At 40.3% G+C, this 20,270-nt stretch overlaps 1 protein-coding gene across 1 annotated transcript in view; it reads left to right on the top strand.

The window, feature by feature from the left end:
- LOC307268120 (cadherin-12-like) overlaps positions 1-5,904 on the top strand; it is a gene marked incomplete at its 3' end in the record, with an annotated part of 71,112 nt that extends 65,208 nt beyond the window's left edge. The window contains exons 10-11 of the mRNA XM_080050643.1: positions 1,165-1,416; positions 5,366-5,904. Of these exons, the coding sequence (XP_079906769.1) occupies positions 1,165-1,416; positions 5,366-5,904 (791 nt within the window). The remainder of the gene's footprint in view (positions 1-1,164; positions 1,417-5,365) is intronic.
- Positions 5,905-20,270: the final 14,366 nt, after the last annotated feature.

The raw sequence follows: 20,270 nt of genomic DNA, 5'->3' as shown, positions 1-20,270 counted from the left end.
CTAGCTACCTGGAGAGTGTGATACTTGATATCACATTTTGATGCTAAAAATAGCCTGAATACATGCAGTCAGCGGTGTATTATGATCTATGACACGCTGCAGTTCACCAGTGGAGCCCTTTGAAGTATGTGGCCAGAAAGAAAGGTAATGAAAAGTGAAAGGCGAAAAATGAAAAGTGGGACATAGGCACGGGGGGGTAGCCAATGCATTCATAACACCTTTGACAAGCCCAGGTCCGAATCCTCTGATCCAGTTTTATTTTCTTACCTTTTGGACACAGTGTCTTGCAGTTTTCCCGTGACTGCCTCTTCAGATAAAGGGAGAAAGAGAGGGAGAGAGAAAGAGGGAGAGAGCCAGCACAAACAAAATCACAGTAGTGAGAAACATGCAAGGTGTGCTTAAACGCCTGACCTCCTGTCGTAAAACGGTGCCAAGCCTTTGTCAGTGGAACACAGCAGGTTTGACAGGGGTCAGACAGCCTAGCTGTAGCAGACAGGCAGGTCCAACACAGTCACCCACCCCCCCTCACTCTTCCCCCCCTCTTTCTCTCTCTCTCTCTCTCTCTCACAATCTCTCTCTCTCTCTCTCTCTCTCTTATATTGTCGACCTGTATTCCACTCACTCGCTATCCTCACACCTCCCTGGCTGTGTTCCTGAGTATTTTTTTTTATTATTAGCACAATTAAAATTTGTACAGAATGACAAAGATGACATACTAATGCAGTGCACCAAGGTATAGTAGCAAAAACAAAACAGCAAGATAACAACAGATATGTAGTTCTCACAGTTCAGGTATATACTGAAAGCGCTTTGCAGTGTTTGAGGGAATGATGTACTGGGGTGTGGTTTAGGCTCTATCAGCTTTTGAGGTGAGCAGTGTAAAGTGGGGAGAGCTTTGACAAGACAACGCTTTGATACATTGAAGAGGATTTGAACAAAAAAATAATCTTACATTGAGAGTTACCAGACACTGAACAGTTGTATCTATCTTGGCATAGTTTGGACCTCCTGAAGTGATGTAGCCCAAAAACAATGTATGGGCGGAATGTTATTTTGCTTTGGTTGAAAATATCAAATAATAGGCATCCCCCCCCCCCATAAATGTTATTGTGATTGTCTTATGGTTGATTGCAAACCCGCCCCCCCTCTCTCTCGTCCTTCCAGACAACACAGCCGGCATTGTGACGAAGCGGACGGGCTTCAGGAGGCGTTTGCAGGAGATCTACTTCTTGCCTGTGGTGATTGAGGACAATGGCTACCCGCCCAAGAGCAGCACGGGCACCCTGACCATCCGCGTGTGTGGCTGTGAGTCCGACGGCTCTCTGCTAACCTGCAGCGCCGAAGCCATCTTTCTGCCCGTGGGTCTAAGCACGGGAGCTCTGGTCGCCATTCTACTGTGTATCATCATCCTGTTAGGTGAGCCCTCTTGTCTTATGGCTTGTAAAATTAGATTTATTTTACCACAGTTTCCATCAAGTGGTTGGAGTGGAAAAATAAAGTAGTTTGGTCGGAAGATGGTTGCATAGGCAATTTACAGTAACATGTAATACAACAATGTAATAAGCAGTTGTACCAAACCGGAAAAAAAATAAAGAAATGGGTTTTAATTTTTTGCAAGTTGGTATTGTCCTTTCAGTGTAGTAAGTATTCACCATGTTTACTACTTTTTTTTTTTTAATTAGAGGATAATTTTTTTTCCAATTTTGCCATTTATATCAACCTGTATTGATGCAATACCTCAAAGTGTGCATAAAAGCAGGGTCAACTTTTATCTTAAACTCATTTGGTCTTTCTTTCAAGTAGGATAACATGCTTCAAAATGCCAATCTCATCTAAACAGACTTTATGTTTAAGATTGAAAGGCCACGTGTATGTGTACCTTTAAAAAATCCTTACGGTATTGGCTTTTGATGTCAAGGTTTGAGGATTACTTTACTGTAGGACACTGAGCTTAACAACTTAAGTACAAAACAACATCCAAAAACTGCCGGATCTACTTACTACTTGTTTTCCCCCCTCCCTTTTACAATGACACCCGACACCAGACAAACTATGCTGAGCCATCATACCTGATCTGGTGCCTCTCAAGGAACAGCCGCGGTTAATTATGGAACCCGTATGAATTTGGTCATTCAATGAGGCGTGCGAGATTGGAGGGAGGGGACGCTTGAATCTATAAATGAAATCCAATTTTGCTGGCCCCTGGCTGCCTCCCAGGCTACAGCTTTTTACAGTCCACACAAGGTCATGGTTGTAAAACTCCTCTTTAATTCGCTGCTATTAATGTCCAAACTCATCTACATAGCGAGGGAGAGGAAGTAAATGTAGGTTTATGGCATCATTTTATAAAATTATGAATATGGGATGGCCTGTAGTTAAAAGAAGAACCTATATTGCTGTGAAAGTCAAGGGTAGCAATGACCTTTGATTTGAGCTGTATTTACATTTGCCCCGTCTTTCTCTAATATATGGTCTAATAAAGGATCTGCTGTTAAATTCAAGCAATGACTTATCATAAAGCCCTTTTCACTGCCTTCATTAAGGTATTAAAGGTGGAGTCAGGGATTAAGGAGAACGCTTGTTGTCAAAATCACTTTGTCAAAATCAGTGAATATCTACTCAAGATCTGCTTCCTGTCCTGTTGTGCGTGCGCTGAAAAAAAAAGATGCTGTTAATATACAGCCTAGACTCTGTAAACTGGTATGTAACCAAAGGGAATGTAAACAAAGGGGCCCCACAATAGATAGCAACATGTCTGTTTGGAAAGCCTAGGCTGTGTATTAACACTGGATTGTTTTTTAGCGCACACACAGTACATACAGAGAGAAGATATTCACTAATGTTGACCAAAAGCACATTTTACAACAAGCATTCTACAGAATTGCTGACTCCACCTTTAGTGTAAAATATAAGCTGTAGTTGCATCATTTTACATGTGAGGGAACATAAAAAGGAACACAGTCCATGGTGGCAATGCTATAGACACTGTGGTGTGTGTGTGTGTTCTCTCCATCTGAGAAAAATGTCTTCAAAGCGCCAAGCCAACTCGCCCCGAAGGCTTAGGCTGACGCCAAACTGTCATGCTGTCCCTGAATAGTAAAGTGCCAGAGAAAATCACAGAACTCACACTGAGACACATTTGCACAGAAGCCTCTTAGCTCCTGTGCAGGATTGTGTTCGAAATGACGAGGTAAATTAAAGGTGCACTATGTAACTTTGGGTGTGTCAGAGAAGTGAACATTTTCAAAGATCTATTCTCATGACTGAATAAACAAAGTTTCCTCACAGGAAAATGTGATCCCTGGAACACTATTTTGAAGTTAGAAAGATACCTTAAATGTTAATGTTTCACTGTTGTGGTTTACGGCAGCAGGGCCCACATTTTTTTCTTACAAACATATTCAAGTCTTACGTTTGGTTCCAAGTGCCTCAAAATAAAATAGAAAATAACATAGCGTTATTTAATATACATTTTCATCTAGAGAAAATATGTTTTCTTAACTAACTGCAGGATCATGTAAACAAATCCACCTCCCCTAAAAACTGCATACTGTACCTTTAAACAGATCAGCACAGAGACTTTCATCCGAATATCTGTTCATTCCAAAAATGATGTGGATTAGTTGCGCCCAGTCCCAAGCTGTGTTCAACCAGCAGGTCCTGTGATACAAATGTTGCTGCAGTCTTCCCAGGGGCCACAAGGGGGAGCTGACACACTGTACACAAGTAGATGGAATCACTTGGGAATGCAGGGAGGCATAAAGGAAGAGATGTACAGCAAAGATCTAAGGGGGAGACATACCCTGAGTTCCAATCCCCATACTTCCTTACTGTTTAGGATGTCCCAATACATCCACGTCGATGGTAGTATGCTGAAAATACATAAATGCCCCACTAACTCCAATAGCATTTTGGAGTCTTTATTCTTGACATTTCTCGACATTATGAAAAAAAAATCTTCTTTATTTGATTTATTTTTTCTCGTCTGTGGCCCTAATACTCTTCTGTACTTCAGCATGTAGTGTAGTAAAAAGAAAGAATGTGATTTGGAACACAGGGATAGTATGCTTTATTTTCCTTTTTATTCCACATGTATTTATTTAAATCAGTTGTATCCTGGCCATTGGGCTTCCTCCATTATGTACCCTACTCATGGAACATCCTGCAGTGCACAGCAGTATACTACTCAACACATGAATGTCAATTGGTCACTTTAAATCCCTATTATCCAACCTTACCCCATTACCTCAACATTCAGTTGCATTTTAATTAATTACATTTTGAATTAATTGTGGGTTTAGCATATCTGTTGTAGCCTACACTCTCAATATCATTGTGCAGCTTGCTGTCAATGATCTATGGAGGTTTAATAAAGTTTGACTGCATTAACGGATAGATAAATACATTAGTGTGCAACTGTATATTAAAAACCCAGAGGAAAAACATGTGTTAGTGCATGTTTCACTGAGGTGACAGAGAGAGTGTCATAGAGGGAGACAGGTAGCGCTGGCAGGAGAAAGGGAGAGGGAAGGAAGTGTATTGTAACACTGTATTGTAATGTGTTGAAAATCGCATCATGGCACTACAGTGTCTAGAATGTGAAGAACCTCAAGCAACCCTTCTGAAGAGGTTGCGTGCCAAACGAGCTAAACCTTTTGCTTTGTGTGTATTTCCAGCTTACAATTTTACACACTGCTATTATAAGTATATATTTCTGTCAGCACACGTTATATGCTTTGTGTCACAGAAGCGATACAACTCTCAGTATAATTTAGCAGGAATATACATTTAGTTTGAATCAGGGACACATTTTGTTTAATAAATACGTCTTTTAGATAGCGTGGTTACTTATAACCAAGGCAAGTTGTAACTGTTTAAATGAAATACTCTTGACTAGGCATGTAAACATGCTAACCTTAGCTATTTACCACTAGAAACAAGTTGGCCTACAACTCAAGCTGATGGGAATGTTCATAAACCAAATCATTTGTAAATTAAAATATTTCATAGCTGGAAGTGATAGCTGAAAGATGAGGGTACAATCTCTAAAGTCATTACCATTCATGCTTAGGGGGATAGGGTTACCCATGTCGATTTCTATGGCAATACAGACAGATGGGCAGACAGGCCGACATTGCCCTTCTGAGAACAATGCTGCAAGCATGGTATAAAGTCTTTATACCTAATAAAAAAAAATCAAAATCCAACACATTCAGCCCAGTTCCAACCAAATACCTCAAAAGCTTACAGAAAATGGGATGTCATGTCTTATTTCCTAACCATAAATTGGTTCAAGTATCTGTAATGTAAGTATACTGTGTCAACAGCCGTCTAACATGTAACTATCCTTATCTGTGCCCCTCAGTGATCGTGGTCCTGTATGTGGGCTTGAGACGGCAGAAGAAGAAGGAGACCCTCATGTCGTCCAAAGAGGACATCCGGGACAACGTCATCCACTACGACGACGAAGGAGGGGGCGAGGAGGACACGCACGCCTTCGACATGGGCACGCTACGCAACCCGAAGGTGGTCAAAGAAAATCTCTTCCGCAGAGACGTCAAGCCCGAGCTGAAGAGGGGTCCCAGGCAGCCCGTGTCTCAAGACAGCGCCGACATCCGGGATTTCATCCACCAGCGTCTGCAAGATCACGACACGGACAAGGCAGCACCCCCCTACGACTCCCTGGCAACGTACGCTTACGAGGGCAACGGGTCGGTGGCAGAGTCGCTCAGCTCCATCGAGTCCCAAGCCAAAGACTTTGAGGAGGACTACGATTACCTCAATGACTGGGGTCCCCGCTTCAAGACACTGGCGGGGATATTTGGGGAGCAGCAGTCGGAAACCCGGTCAGACTCAACCACCACCACCACCACTACCACCACCACCACGGAGAACACACATTGATGTTATTCACTCACAAGACTTTGAAGAGCAAATATGTAACACTGTTCATTTTTTTTTGCGGGGTGGGGGTTGGCGACACACTACGTTTTACGATTGTTTTCGTTCCACGTCACCTTTTTATTATGCATATGTTCTGTTTTTTGTTCAGTATTTTTTATTTATTTTTGCTCAGTCCCAAAATTGTAAAAAAAAAGAATAAAAAAATAAAGAGGGAACATATGGGAACATGATCAGACGAGCAAAGCAGCCATTCAATTACATTTTAATTGAATGCGATATCTTGTCTTAAATGGTGTTTCCTCTTGGGGGGGGGGGGGGATTGTGCATACACACACGGAAATGCTGTCATTTCCCAGAACATCCTTAAAAAGTGCCTCGATATAATTGTTCTTTCACTTGCTATGTCATGCTACATATCCAGCGTTGTTCCTTTAGAACCCCCCCCTGTAGGTAAAGAGAATCCAGTCGGCATACTGAGGCATCTACCAAGACCAACGTGGACTCTGTGGGGACAATGAAGTGGCCCAAGTCTGGCCAAAGATCTTTTGAATGTTATTTATTGTTTTATTTATTTATTGGCTGATTGAATTTGATTTAGATTTTTATTTGTGTATTTATCTATTTATCTCTCAGTCATCAATCTGTAAATTTTTTTAATTTTTTGGAAGACACTCGAGGAATTTTGTAATTAATCCAAGGCCCACATGAAAAAATGTATGTTTCTGTTAGGTGGGTCCTGTGAATAGACTTGTACTAGAGTTGTAAAAAAAAAGACAGAAAAAAAATTAGGGCTAAATACTGCAGTTCAGTCATGTAATAAACACAGTTTTCTTAAATAAACCACACTTGGAAAAAAATGACATTGACATTGATTGACTTTATTCATTCATTATATTATTACCAAATGTTACGTTCAGTCTCTACTTGTTTACATTCTCCATCAATTGACATGTGTGAATGTGTGTCCCATATCGCACCAACACACCCTCCCTAGAAGAGAGTAATTACCTCACTGTTGATTAGACCTCTTCAGACAAATCAACAAATAAACACTTTTAAATGGAGTGTTTTTTTCCCCCTCCAAAATGCAGCTAAACATCCCCATCCTGAGGCAATCACGTCGTAAGAAATAAACACCCAACACAAAGGCCTCGGTATGGTATCAAAACGGCCTTATTTCTCCAAGTCGTTGATTAGAATGGCTGAGAGACCTTTCTTGCCATGGTCTGGTGAGGACATAATGGAAGGTCTGGATGAAAGCCAAATCAGTCAGTGACGTACGACGCAGCGCCTACACCGATGGATTGTGAAGTGATCCCACTCTCTGTCTCTCTCTATCACAGCCAACAGGTTTTTACCTCAAGGCTGAGCTGAGCTTCCACACATTGTGCACTGATGTGTTTGAGTGCAATGTCACGTGATCGGTGACCTTTTGCAAGCAGCGGAAGTTTCAACAACAGGGACCTTAAGTTAACCTGTTCGCCTACAACCAGACCTTTGAATTATGATGGTTTGTTACTGACAATAAAAAAACCTTTGGTGATGAGTTAGCTAATTAGATCAGAGACAAACAATGTAGGAAAACGCTATGTATTTATGATTGTGTAATACTGTAGTATTTTAGTAGCATCTAGTGGTGAAAGTTCTATATTGCAATCTTCCCTTTCTAACTGAATTCTCGGTAATCTACAGAACCTACATTGGCCTTCAAGTACAAGAAGGTAGTATAGTATAGAATCATCCACCACTGCCTGAAGTATTTCAACAATACCTAGTAGATGGACAGAAAGCATTATTTGATACCTTAGTCCCACATTGTTCCTCTAAGTAACAATCACAGCCTGGTGGCATTCCCTAAGAACATTGTCACTCTGCAACTGTCAAATAAAGATGAAAATACAGAAAAATAATCTTTAAAAAAAGGGGGGACATCGAGGAACTTCTGCTGTATTCCACTCTCTCTCTCTTACCAAGTAAGGGCACTCCCCCTTCTCACTTCCTTAAAAGAAGCAATAGTATATAAATAGGAACCTACACTGCACTACTCACTTACCATCCTCACTGCAGACTGTTTGGATGCAGTAACAAATCTTTAGGTATGAAAATATTTTTAGAATGTCTTGATTGGAACTTATCAACAGGTCTTACTTTAAAGAATGGACGCACAGAACGCATACGACTATAACGATGTGGTGACATTCATAATCGTTGCTATCGGCCTTCCTTTGATCCCTGTGGCCATCTATTCTCTGGTATGTACATTATGACTGACATGTATTTGCTTCATGTCTGTATAAACTTTCTGTTATACATGTTGTCTTGGACAATGTTTTTATTATGCATTCTAAGGAATGCTAAGGGAATTGGACTCCTAGTTGACATTTAGCCAATGCCTCTAATGTAATTAAATGTGAACTCTAACCACCTGCGTGGCTGCATTCCAGTCTTCTCTGGAACAGCTTATGGTAAAAAATAAACATACCATTGTTTAGCAAAACAATTACAGCAGGTTAAAACATTATCTGCTGAACATCAGCATTGTGACATTGTTATTATGATCATAACAATACAATGTGCACAGCAGTTTTATTTGAGTTAGCTATCACAGTATGTGTGTATTCAGCATTTGATATACTGAGACAGCAGCTACTTTATTTATTTGTTTATGTCAGGCTAAGTGTTTACAACTGCTTCTTGAAGACCTACTTCACCGGTGGGAATATGAAGGTGTATTGAATTCTGAGATCCTATTTAGTATAAATGTGCAAAATAAATTGATATCGGTTCATCCTAGCCTGAGAAAAGGCAGAAAGAGTGTTTTATGGTCTCACTGTCTAACCCTACATTTTCCTTACTGTGACATCACAGTAAGGGCTAGGATTAACAGGACAGCTGGGCCAAGGGAAGACTGAGGGAAGACAGAGGGAAGAAAAACCTCATTCATTATATTATAATAGTGATTTTATAATGATAGAACGCCTGTTCCGTATAGGTGAAGTATTCCTTTAACTTTTACCAATGTTTTTGCGCAGGTGCGAAATGATCATGTTGCTCCGATCTACGTGATCAACCTTCTCGTGTCCGACCTCATTCAGCTCTGCAGCCTGATAGTGTTGGAGACGGTACGTCGGGATGGCTCCATATATGACATCTTCAAGTGTATTCACCTGTATTGTGTGATGGCCAGTGTTGGCTTTATGGCATGTGTTGCCCTGGAAAGGTAGCTATATGTGAATCTAACTCCCATATAGTTTAATTGTTTTACTTTATAACTGGGAAGCTCCTCAACGACCATGTGTCTGTCTTGTATTACAGGTATTTGGTCATTGCCTGTCCACTGTGCTACCGCTTCAGAAGAACTACCAAGATGTCTGTGACGGTCTGTGCCATCGTCTGGGCCCTTCCTTCTGTACTTTTATTCACTTTTAGTTTTTGGGTTAGATCAATCGTCCCGTTTGCCTTCATAGCTGTGCTTTTGCTCCTTCCCCTCCCACTGTTCATATTCTTCCTGGGTGGGACCCTCAAAGCCCTGTCCGCTTCCAAGTCAGTCCCCCCTGACGAAAAACGAAGAATTGTGGGCGTTTTGGTTCTGGTGCTGCTCTTTTATGCACTTCTGTTTTTACCAAACACCATTTTTTACTTTTCTGTGGAACACAGAATATTTGACAACACCCTTGACGACCTGTCATTCACCTTGCTGAAGTTGAGTCCTCTCGCAGACTTAGTTCTGTATATCTTCATGAGAAAAGGGGCCGTGGACAAGCTGTTGGCCTCTGTGTGTTGCACAATGGACAGCAAAGATGACGACAGGCCGACAGTTTTAGTAATGACAACATGTACAGTGTCGGCTTCAGAGAAAGAGGGAGAGAGAATGGGAATCAACCAGAAAGAGAATGAAGACGAATAGAAAAAAAAGTGAGATCTAGTGAGTTGATATCCAATTGATTAACAATAAACATTGGTGTCTAACAATCCCCTAAAAAACATTGTGTGTTGTGGCGTGTCAGTGTTAACAAACATGCTGATTAGGTTGTCTGGATTAAGGTTTGAAGACAGTGCAGGAAAGTCAGGAACTGGGATCCCCTTGTCAAACAAGTCAAATACATGTGTTTTTTTATTCTGCTTCACATCTATACACATCTGTCCTTTAAATAATAAATAATAATTTCTCCCAAGACGCTTTTCTCCCAAGATGCTTTTTCACTTCCAGCATCCCTGGTTCCAAGGAATACTAAAATACTGCTGAATCATTTCCTGCCAAAACCAACAAACACAGCGTGTGACTGTGCTTGTTGGAGTGGAAATTCCAAGAAACATCCATGCAAGTATGTTAATTGCATTAGAAATATAAACATAGTTCTTCTGCAATGGCAATGGTATTGTTCTCCCCAATTCAGATGATCAAAATTCTCTTTCCAAATAAGGCCATCAACAATTCTAAATAGTTTCTTCAGCACCTTTATAACCACCTTCACAATGTGTCATTAAAGGCCTACTTCACCGGTTTGAATATGAAGGTGTATTGAATTCTGAGATCCTATGTAGTATAAATGTGCGAAAAAAATTAAAATCGGTTCATCCTAGCCTGAGAAAAGGCAGAAAGAGTGTTTTTTGTAACCCTATATTTCTCTTTCTCGTGACATCACAGAAAGAGAAATATAGGGTTAAAAAAAACGTACTTTGTAAATATTACTGTGATGTCACAGTAAAAGACATCACAGTAATATTTACAAAGTAAGTTTTTTTTTAACCCTATACTTCTCTTTTTGTGATGTCACGAGAAAGAGAAATATAGGGTTAAAAAAAACACTCTTTCTGCCTTTTCTCAGGCTAGGATGAACCGATTTCAATTTTTTTCGCACATTTATACTGCATAGGATCTCAGAATCCAATACACCTTCATATTCAAACCGGTGAAGTAGGCCTTTAAGGAATATATATATTGTTAACTGCAGTCATATGTTAGTGTCCAGTTTTGTGAAGGCAAGCTTGAAGTGATACAAGCAAGCAGTTGGGATCACTGACGTACTACATTCGGACAAACTGTTCTGTCAGTCAAAGGAACTAAATATTGGAATACTCTCCCACTCACAATAAGAGACTCACAAAATTATTCAACCTTCAAAACACACCTCAAACAGTGGATACAAGAAAACCAAGTATGTGACCACCTTTAAACTCTTTTATTTTCTTGTGTTATTTGTGCCTTTGTATATGTATTCTTTTTTTAACCTGTATTTCTTTGCATGCCAGGGACAACAGATGAAATCTAGCATTTTTGCTAAAATCTGGCATTTTTACAGCTGTAAATGTTACAGCTGTTCATGAATATGCACTGTCCCTAACAAATAAACAAACAAACCAACTGAAGACTAATGCAGCCCCGTCCGATTTGTGGCCTAGCTCAAAACACACCATTTCAATAGCACTTATGACTCACCCTGTCTAGTGGCAGTAGGCAGCATAAAGAGACCCAACCACTGTAGAGAGAGAGACCGAGAGAGAGAGAGAGGAGTGGTGGTTGAGAGAGCTGCCTTCATATACATAAACATGAGATGACTGCCACAATCTACGCAACAGCACAGGGGAAAACTACCACTACCGCAAGCCCAAGCGAAAAGTGGTGATGGCATTTCCAAATTGCATTTCATACATAAAAAGTATGTAGTTAGTATGCAGTAAGCATATTCTGTACCTGGGACATACTCTTACCATAACTTTGCGCCTTGAACTTCCCTATGGTTTATACTGTACGTCGCATTGCTGGTTGTTCTCATACAGAAGCTCCGTTAATGTGACGCAACTGCCAGTGTGCAGTGCATTGTGGGTCAGAATCGCTCCCAAAAAAGTGCTGATTTCCACTCAGAAAAAAATGGTTGTAGTAGGGTATCCGGATATAATAAAGCATGCTGCATCTGACCACATGTATTGGGTCACCCTCATTGTTTTTCTTCTCCCAAAGAGCAGGGAAGTATGGTTATTGAAATGCAAGAATAGCCTTTCTTGCATGTCATTTTTCTATCAATAATTTAAAACAAGACGTGACAAACATTGGATTTTTTTTAAATATGTGGAAACCTTAAACATTTATTGGGCTTTGAAATCGTGGGAAGATTGTTTTGCTGCGAACCAAGGTGTTTACAACATTACATGTCTGAGTCACACGAGTCTGTGCGAGCAGGCATACAGTAGCTGTCACGATCCAACAAAGACGAGTTGTCTTGGCATTTTATTGTTGTAGGCGCGACAAAACAATTTGCTGAATTAAATAAACGAAATGCACTACATCGCCGACTTCACTTCTCTCTATTATTGCTTTTTAGTTTGATATGGAACGAGCCTCAGTATTTTTAATGAACCGTACACCTCTGCGTTCGGGGGAATATAGTACTGATACATATAAGTGATTTTAATTAATACCGTCACATTATATTACTGTGCATCTGAGGATATTTTTTCCACGAGTGTTTACGCATATGGAAATAGAGCTGTCACCATGGCTGTCGAGTGCTGCCTATAAGCTGACATGTTCGCTGTACATGAGCGTGCTGACCTTAGTGCACATGTGCTTATGGCAACTAACCTTTGTTAACCGTGTTTTAATTATGCAGCACAAACGGTGACTAACCTTGAGACGGTGTCATGGCAAAACACACACGGCACACATTATCACGCCTCGAGAACATGTTTACTAAGAGTTACTTTATGATTGAAACATTAGCCCGAAGGAGGCGGAAAATAATGGCTATGGTTGGTAGGTAGTGTGAATGCAATTACAAATGCTACACAATATAGGAATTATTCTTGCAAGGTGTTTCACATTATCGTCAACACTGTGTCAGAGATGTATTAGGGTCGACTGGAAGGCCACGGTTGGAGTATAATTGTATTGGATTGTGGTGGTGTCAAGTCACGAGTTGTGAGTTTCCACCCTCATTGCAAATGTGGTTCATTAATGATTGTGCACCATCAATGCAATTGAAACGTGTCAATACATTTACGGCTCATTTACTTGGACATCAGTGAACAAGTCTCAGAAGCTTTACCAAACACTATGTCTGGTATTGACAGGGTTGAAAAGGTCAGGTTGGAAACGTCAAGTCAAAGCCAGTGAATAAAGAGCACTGTATTTACCCTTTGAAGGTATTATATACACAACACAATAAGCTGAAAATTAGCATTTTAATTCCATCCACAAATTCATAAAGAAAATCTTAATTTTTGTTCTTCAATCGCGCTGTGATCCTAAACCAGTTTAATTTTTAATCACTGTATGACTTTAATTATGTCTACGCAGCAGGAAGGGCAGAACTACAAGGGAATAAATCAACCACTGACACCCAAACTTTAGACCAAAACTGAGCTGTAGAAAGGACCACTTAACATTCAAAATATTGACATGTTGGGATTTCAGATATATAATATTGTTTTTGTGAAGTAGTATAGGACAACATTTAGGTTTCACATTTTGGACTTCCTCTTATATCACTTATTGCTTTACTTAGCATGAAAAAGGCAAATTACATAACATCATTTGGTTTCTGATAAATTCAGATTAGAGAGTAAAATAAAACTAAACATAATTAAATTAAGCAGTATTTTCAAATCTTCCATATGAAAAAAACATGTTAAACATAGCTTTAGTGATGGTGTGTAATTTTGACAAAAAAAAAAAATACAATAGGTTGTATGTCACTTTTTAATTCTACATCAATCCTCAATGCCTCTGCTTTGTAGTTTAGAAGGTCCTAGATATCACTGCACCAGGTGATAGATGACAAGAGTGGAAACAGATGCATTAAACATTGAATGCCAAAGTACTTAGCATGCAGCTTGTAGCATCCTCCAGCCCGCACTCATGATCTAGTGCTTCAACATGGCAATGAGACACAATATAAACTGAAAAAAAGGCAACATCTTGTTCTACTGCAGGGGAGAATGGGATGCTAACCGATTTAAAAATGTTTAATAATGCCTCTTGCCTCACCTTACACATACTTATCTAAGAAGTAAAACTATAGCGCGTAACTTTTACATATAAATGAATGTCTTTTACATTCAGGTCGTCGGCAAATGAGTTGACACGAAGTTGATTGAGCCTATCATCCCCACAAAACTCTCTATATTTCCCAATATGGCAGCATTTACAAACTGGTGTCGCGCCCCAACACTGGTGCAGTGAGCTCAGAAAAATCCCCAAAAAGCCCCCATGAAATGTTTCAGTTTTTGATTCTACTGCTAAGAAAAAAACCTGGACGTACAGCAGAAGGTTTAAAATCCATGTGCGATCACTGAAGGCTTACCACATGTAGATGCGCCGACAAGTGTTGTTGTAATTACTCAGAATTCCTTATGGGGCTACATAAGTTACGTACAAGCTTATACACTTATCTATGACTTTATTAATAGTTAAGAGTTTGACAGAAAGAGAGACACGAGAGAAGTTCCTGTGGTGTTGCTGAAAAGGCAAAATACACCGCATGTGTTCTTTAATCCCTCTACTGCAGAACATAAACTGCTTAGTTTATGAAAACGATTTGTCTCCTTGGTCCAAAAAATCACCAGAGAGATACTTTGATACTTTATCAGCTTCCCTAATGCTCTGAAAGCAAGCAGGGAATGTGTTAACACCAGAAAATCCCCAAATAGTCATCTCTCCTAGACACCCTCATCTTTGCCAGCTCATTAACTAAGAAATAAAACTGCTTTTCTCTTCACCACCAAATGAGTCTAGGACCATATGCCCCGTGCTCTGTTCAGACATAACATGTAGAGTACACATGAGTTGAACTCATAGCTCTTACTTATCCAATGGGCCGCCGTAGTGCTTTGCAAACAACAGCAGACACCGACCACTTAATAAGTGGTAACGGCCCCAATGTGCCATGTGTGTGTGTTTGGTTGTGTGTGTGTGTGTGTGTGTGTGTGTGTGTGTGTGTGTGTGTGTGTGTGTGTGTGTGTGTGTGTGTGTGTGTGTTTGTGCTATTTTCAAAGCCAATAAAAAATATGTTGAGGTGCCCCGTGAGATACAAACCTGCATGCTATTACAAAGCCAACTACTGCTATTAGAGTGCGAGCGAGTGATGGGGTCTTATCTAAAGGAATATCGCACAGGGATGCTTTCCCTGCAGTAATCTCCTTCTTAGGATTCTTTCAATGGATTTATGATTTTGTGAATATATTTGTAGGATATATTTCAGAAAGGGAGGCACGGTGTAATACCTTTGACGTGTGAGGATTAAGCTAAGTATGTATACTTGTGCTTCAAGCGGGTTTAGACTACTATTTTCTATACTTTCCCAATTCAAAGGGCATCTAAGAACTACTTTAAGAACTATTGTAAAGGTGTAGTCAGCTATTCTGGAGAAAGCTTGTTGTCATAATTACTTGTTTGTCAAAATCAGTGAATATCTCCTCACGATCCACTACTGGTGTGGACAGAGCCTAGACTGGATTTTTTTTTTCATCACACACACACACACACACACACACACACACACACACACGGTATGGACCGGTAGCAGATCGTGAGGAGACATGCACTTATTTTGACAAAGTGACTTTTAAATGTTCAAAAAAACTATAAAACTGTGATATTTTATAAATAAATAAAAATAATAATAGAGAAACAGTAAATGACATGAAGGTAAATAACAAGGTTGTGAAACATTGTTATCATAGAATATAGCGGGGGCCTTTAGGATGAGGGTACAACTCCTTCTGAACAAATCTCAGCAAAGCAAACGCCAAAAATACATTGTCTATGGATGACGATAACCTAAACAAAGCAGCACTTACTCATGCTTGGAAAGTGGAAAAATGCACCGAGGGCAAACCACAGGTCTAACTGCTGTGAGCACCAGTTTCTTTTATTATCTGTGTCCAGGGGCGGGCCGTCCATTGAGGCAAACCAGGCAATTGCCTGGAGCCCCGGGGCCCCATAAGCCCCTTTGGGGCCCCCAAAATGCCCTCTTTATATTTTGCCCCATATTTATTGTTTTTTATAAAAAATCTCTTCACAATAGTATCATCGGGATGTCTAATTACTCGCGTTTTGACGGCCTTTCTGCCAACCGTGCACCCCCCTTCAGTCTGCACTACATGGACTATTCCATTACACATTACGCTCATGACACTGCACGTTCACGCGTAAATCCAAAAAAGTAAATAGCGGGAGAAGAGAGAGACGAGATAACCTACCTATACCAAAATGAAGCGAACATACGAGAGCGGGTCACAAAACAAACAGAAGAAGGACCAAAGTCAGGACTTAATATCAAAGCTGCCGAAGCTATTAAGCTTTTTTACAGCACCCAGCGCGGTGGCAGCGGGACCTTAGACGGAAGAACAGCTGTCTACATCATAAACCGGTAACGTTCCAGCTCCTACTGTCAATCCAGGTGGCTCTGGCTCAGCCAGCAGCTATGCTAATGACGTGAATGTGTGTCAACAAACTGATGGAGATAATTAATGGTGCAACGGATCACGGTTGATCCGTGGTCCATTCGGACCAACCCTCACGGTTTGGGACCCACGTGAACCGCGGATTGGATGCATATGCTAAAAAAAAAGACGCCTGTGTGTTCACGTGATCGGCGATCGTGTATTACAGAACAGTTAGTGGCGATCGGGGCCAGCCTCTAGGTCTACTGTAGGCTACTGACAAAAATCACACAACACATTGCCTGTATTTTTGTAACAATATTTAGGCCTATTAGTTTAGGCTATATTTGGCTGCTCCACTTTAAGTCAGCCCAGCCAGGCGATAGTTAAGTTTCAATTTCGTTTTCACCTCCGTGTGTAACAGCTGTTCAGAACAACAGCTGATAGGCTTGCGACAGCAGGAGTCAGTCTAAAGCCATCAATGATCAATTTAAGTAAAAAAGCAAAATAAAGCTATCTCTTCCTCCCTCTATCTGTGTATATTTCTCTCTCCCCTGCACACTTAGTCACTACTATCCATGCTTAAAGAAGGCAGGGTTATAACCTAATTTTCTTTTTTAAATATTTGAAGATTTTATTTCAAATAGGCCTAGACTCTGTGGACACAGGCTATTTTGTAATTCACTGTGTATTTAAAAAATAAAACAACACATTTAATTGAAAGCAAAGTCATATTGGTCTCTAGAATTTTATCCAGGTTAGTGGCAATCATCAACTTCCTGTCAGAGAGAAAGCTTCCTCTGCGTGGCCCCTCTGACACACTTAATGAACTAGGACTAGGCAATGGACATGTCATGGGTCAGGTTCAGTTAATGGCTCAGTTTGACCCTGTGATGTGGGATCCTCTTAGACCAATCCAAGCTAAGCCTCTGACACGTACCTGAGTAGTCTCATCCAAAATGAAAAAAAGCTAGTGACTTTTGTTCATCCCTTGTATGGAGTATCTCATAGGCCTTTCACACCAAAATTAACCAAGAGTCAGTTCCAGGCTGGTGTTGGGGTCAGTTCAAAACTGGTTACAGCCTTATCCCAGTTATGAACCTTTTGGTTTCACATCGACCGGAGACAGCCATGGAGCCGGCAAGAGAGCAACGTCATGACGTCACTGTAAACGTGTGTGTACGTCACCCGACGCCGCTTTCTTAACCAAACAGGACCCATACAGCGTATTCTCGCCGGTCAATTTGATCGCTACGTTCGGTAATTATGTTATGTTTACGTCTCGTAGTAGCGGTGTTTTTAAACATGGCGGGCATGAGGTTTTAGTTGGTCTGGTTGGTCAGGATAATCCCTCCCCCGGCCGCTGGCGCAAGCAGTTCACTTCAAACCCTGCTCAATCCTGGGGTATGAGTTGAACCGGTTTTTACGGCCCGGAGCAGGCTTTCTGGAGGTGTGAAACCAAAACACTAGCTCTAACTCCGAACTAGCCCAGAACTAGCGCCGATTTTGCGGCGGTGTGAAAGGCCTATCAGTGTGCGCGATATAAGGTACATTAGATGCAAGGGCCCCCAAATGACTGTTCGCCTGGAGCCCCAAAATGGCTAAGTTCGCCACTGTCTGTGTCTGGTGTTTTATTTTTGTGGTGTGAATTCACCTTGTTACCGCTGCACCCAATTTGGATGTGAATCTGCCGAGTGAGAGTGGGAGCTTCAAGAGTATTGACTTTTTTAGCAGAGCAACCCCAGAGCCTGAAGCTTTCTCTCCTCTCTGCACTGCTGGCACAGTCAATGATTGAGCACGGAAGACCCTGATTCCTTTCAGAAAGATTTTGACCACAGATCTGTGAAATTGAACAGCTACCGATTAACTCTTGGAATGCACTCAGAAGGTAGACAACCATCGCCAAGGACTGCACAATGTCCCATACCTTTTACTGCAATAAAAGGGTCTGGGAATGATTGTGTAAAGGTGACTATAGTCCAACAAAATGAAGGTAGGAAGTGAACAGTGATGTCACAAATTAGTTTGATTGAATTTGTTCACCAAGATCATGATTATTCTCCAAAATTATCAAAGTATTTTTTTACCTAGGGATGGGCATGGGTAATTCATTCCAAGATCAAGGGATCTCTTTGAGAACCGATTTAGCATTTATTTTTCTCATTTACCGTTTACAATCTGTCTGTAGGAATAACATTGCACAACAATATAGCCTATCCATCCAACATAGTTCAAGAAAGCTTTGAAAAAAAAAGTGTATAGTGTCCCAATGGAGAGCAGACACCCTACCAACTGAGCTAAGGGCGTCCCCTACCAACAGGTTTTTGTCTGAAAACATTATATATTAGTTCCAACAGTGGCAATGACAAAATGTTGGTGAGAAAATATACTTCACAAAAAGTGCAAGATCACAGTTCTGGAGTTATGAGTGGAAAAACTGAAAAAAAAGCAATTCCCACAAGTTACTAAGGTTACTAAACTTGATTTTGGTTGGCAGCAAACCTCTCTGTCTTCAAAATATGATTGAAGACTTTCCTGCAGCTCTTCCAGGAGCACTTACTCACCTTACATGCCCTTTCACTCTTCCTTTATCTCTCGCTCCTTCTCTGTCACTCTCTGTCAAAAGAAAAGACATTGTGCGGTGCATTCATGTCACTTCATGTACCCTCAGACTTTTTGGCACTTATGTCAAGTGAACATTGAGGCACTTATTCCCCGAAGCTTGACCTACTGTGGGTTAGCTTTAACCTGATGTGTGCATCAGTTTGGATTAGTGTGTGCCAAATTAAGTAATTGTACCGATAATGTTATTACAACAATGTTGTATCAAAAATCAAACTCCCCGATCCAGCAATAGAAAATACAATATAAACGAGTCTACTTGTTAGTTAACTGATTACTAACTTACATCAACTTTGTGTCAACTCGTTTGGCAATGGCTTGAAGGTTACTGACATTAATGTATTATGAAAAAAGTTACGCACTGTAACTTTTATCGTATCTCATACATTTGTCCAGCACTGTTTCTCATGATCAGGTCATGGTGGATTTATATTTTAAAAACTTGAATTTGTTTCAGTAAAATGTGGACATCTAACACAACCAACTTATGTGCTTTGTCCTGCATGTAAATATAAAATGCACAGTGCTGGAGTGTGAAACATATCATATTCAGTACTGAGAAGATCTTACATATGTTTTTTTTTATATACAAAATTACCACATCTGTGTCCGCATGCGTCATAGAATATTGGTTTGCATAACAAGCACAGACCACATCCATATTTCTTTTAAAGCAATATGTAAATATATATTTAGAAAAATGTCATGAAAAGAACCTAAGTGCTGTCATTTTTACCATTTTTACATTGTGTAACGGCAAATGGCTGCTGTCCCCCAGCAATACAAAGACATGACAGCTTTTAGCTTTTTATGCACCAGCTGCATTGAATTGATGGAAAAAATGACATCTGATGTCTATGTTGTTCAGACAGTTTAATAACAGTCATCATGGCTTCATTAGTCATACTGGTTATGTGTGAACATAAGATGACATTTTTTCTCCACTGAAACAACCTAAGCTTTTACCATTTAGAACACTTTATAATTCGACATACAATTATAGACAGAAGTTTGATTTGGAGGCTGGTGTTAAAATCCACACCTATTTAAAATGAATTGGTAATGTATGACACATGTCACATTATAACATGGACGAACTATGTATTTACTGTATTCTGTATGTATATTTCCCCTGCTTTTTTAATCACAATTATTTGATTTATTTTATAACCTCCAAGACGATTATAACAACTTGTTATTGCAATGTTCAAGTATCCTCAGTATTCATGTGAAATACTGGAATATTTGTGCACGGATCTGAACGGTGATATTTATTCAGATCCTTGTGTTACTCCAGGCTTTAGCCAGTCTCGAGGTCAGAGCGCCACTGATTTTGATCTGCATGATTCCATCTTAATGCT

Source organism: Ammodytes marinus (genome assembly GCF_949987685.1).
Source record: "Ammodytes marinus genome assembly, chromosome: 21".
In the NCBI taxonomy this organism is placed as follows: domain Eukaryota; kingdom Metazoa; phylum Chordata; class Actinopteri; order Uranoscopiformes; family Ammodytidae; genus Ammodytes; species Ammodytes marinus.
Note: the sequence above shows the minus strand (reverse complement) of the source record. Positions and strands in the feature narration are given on the sequence as shown.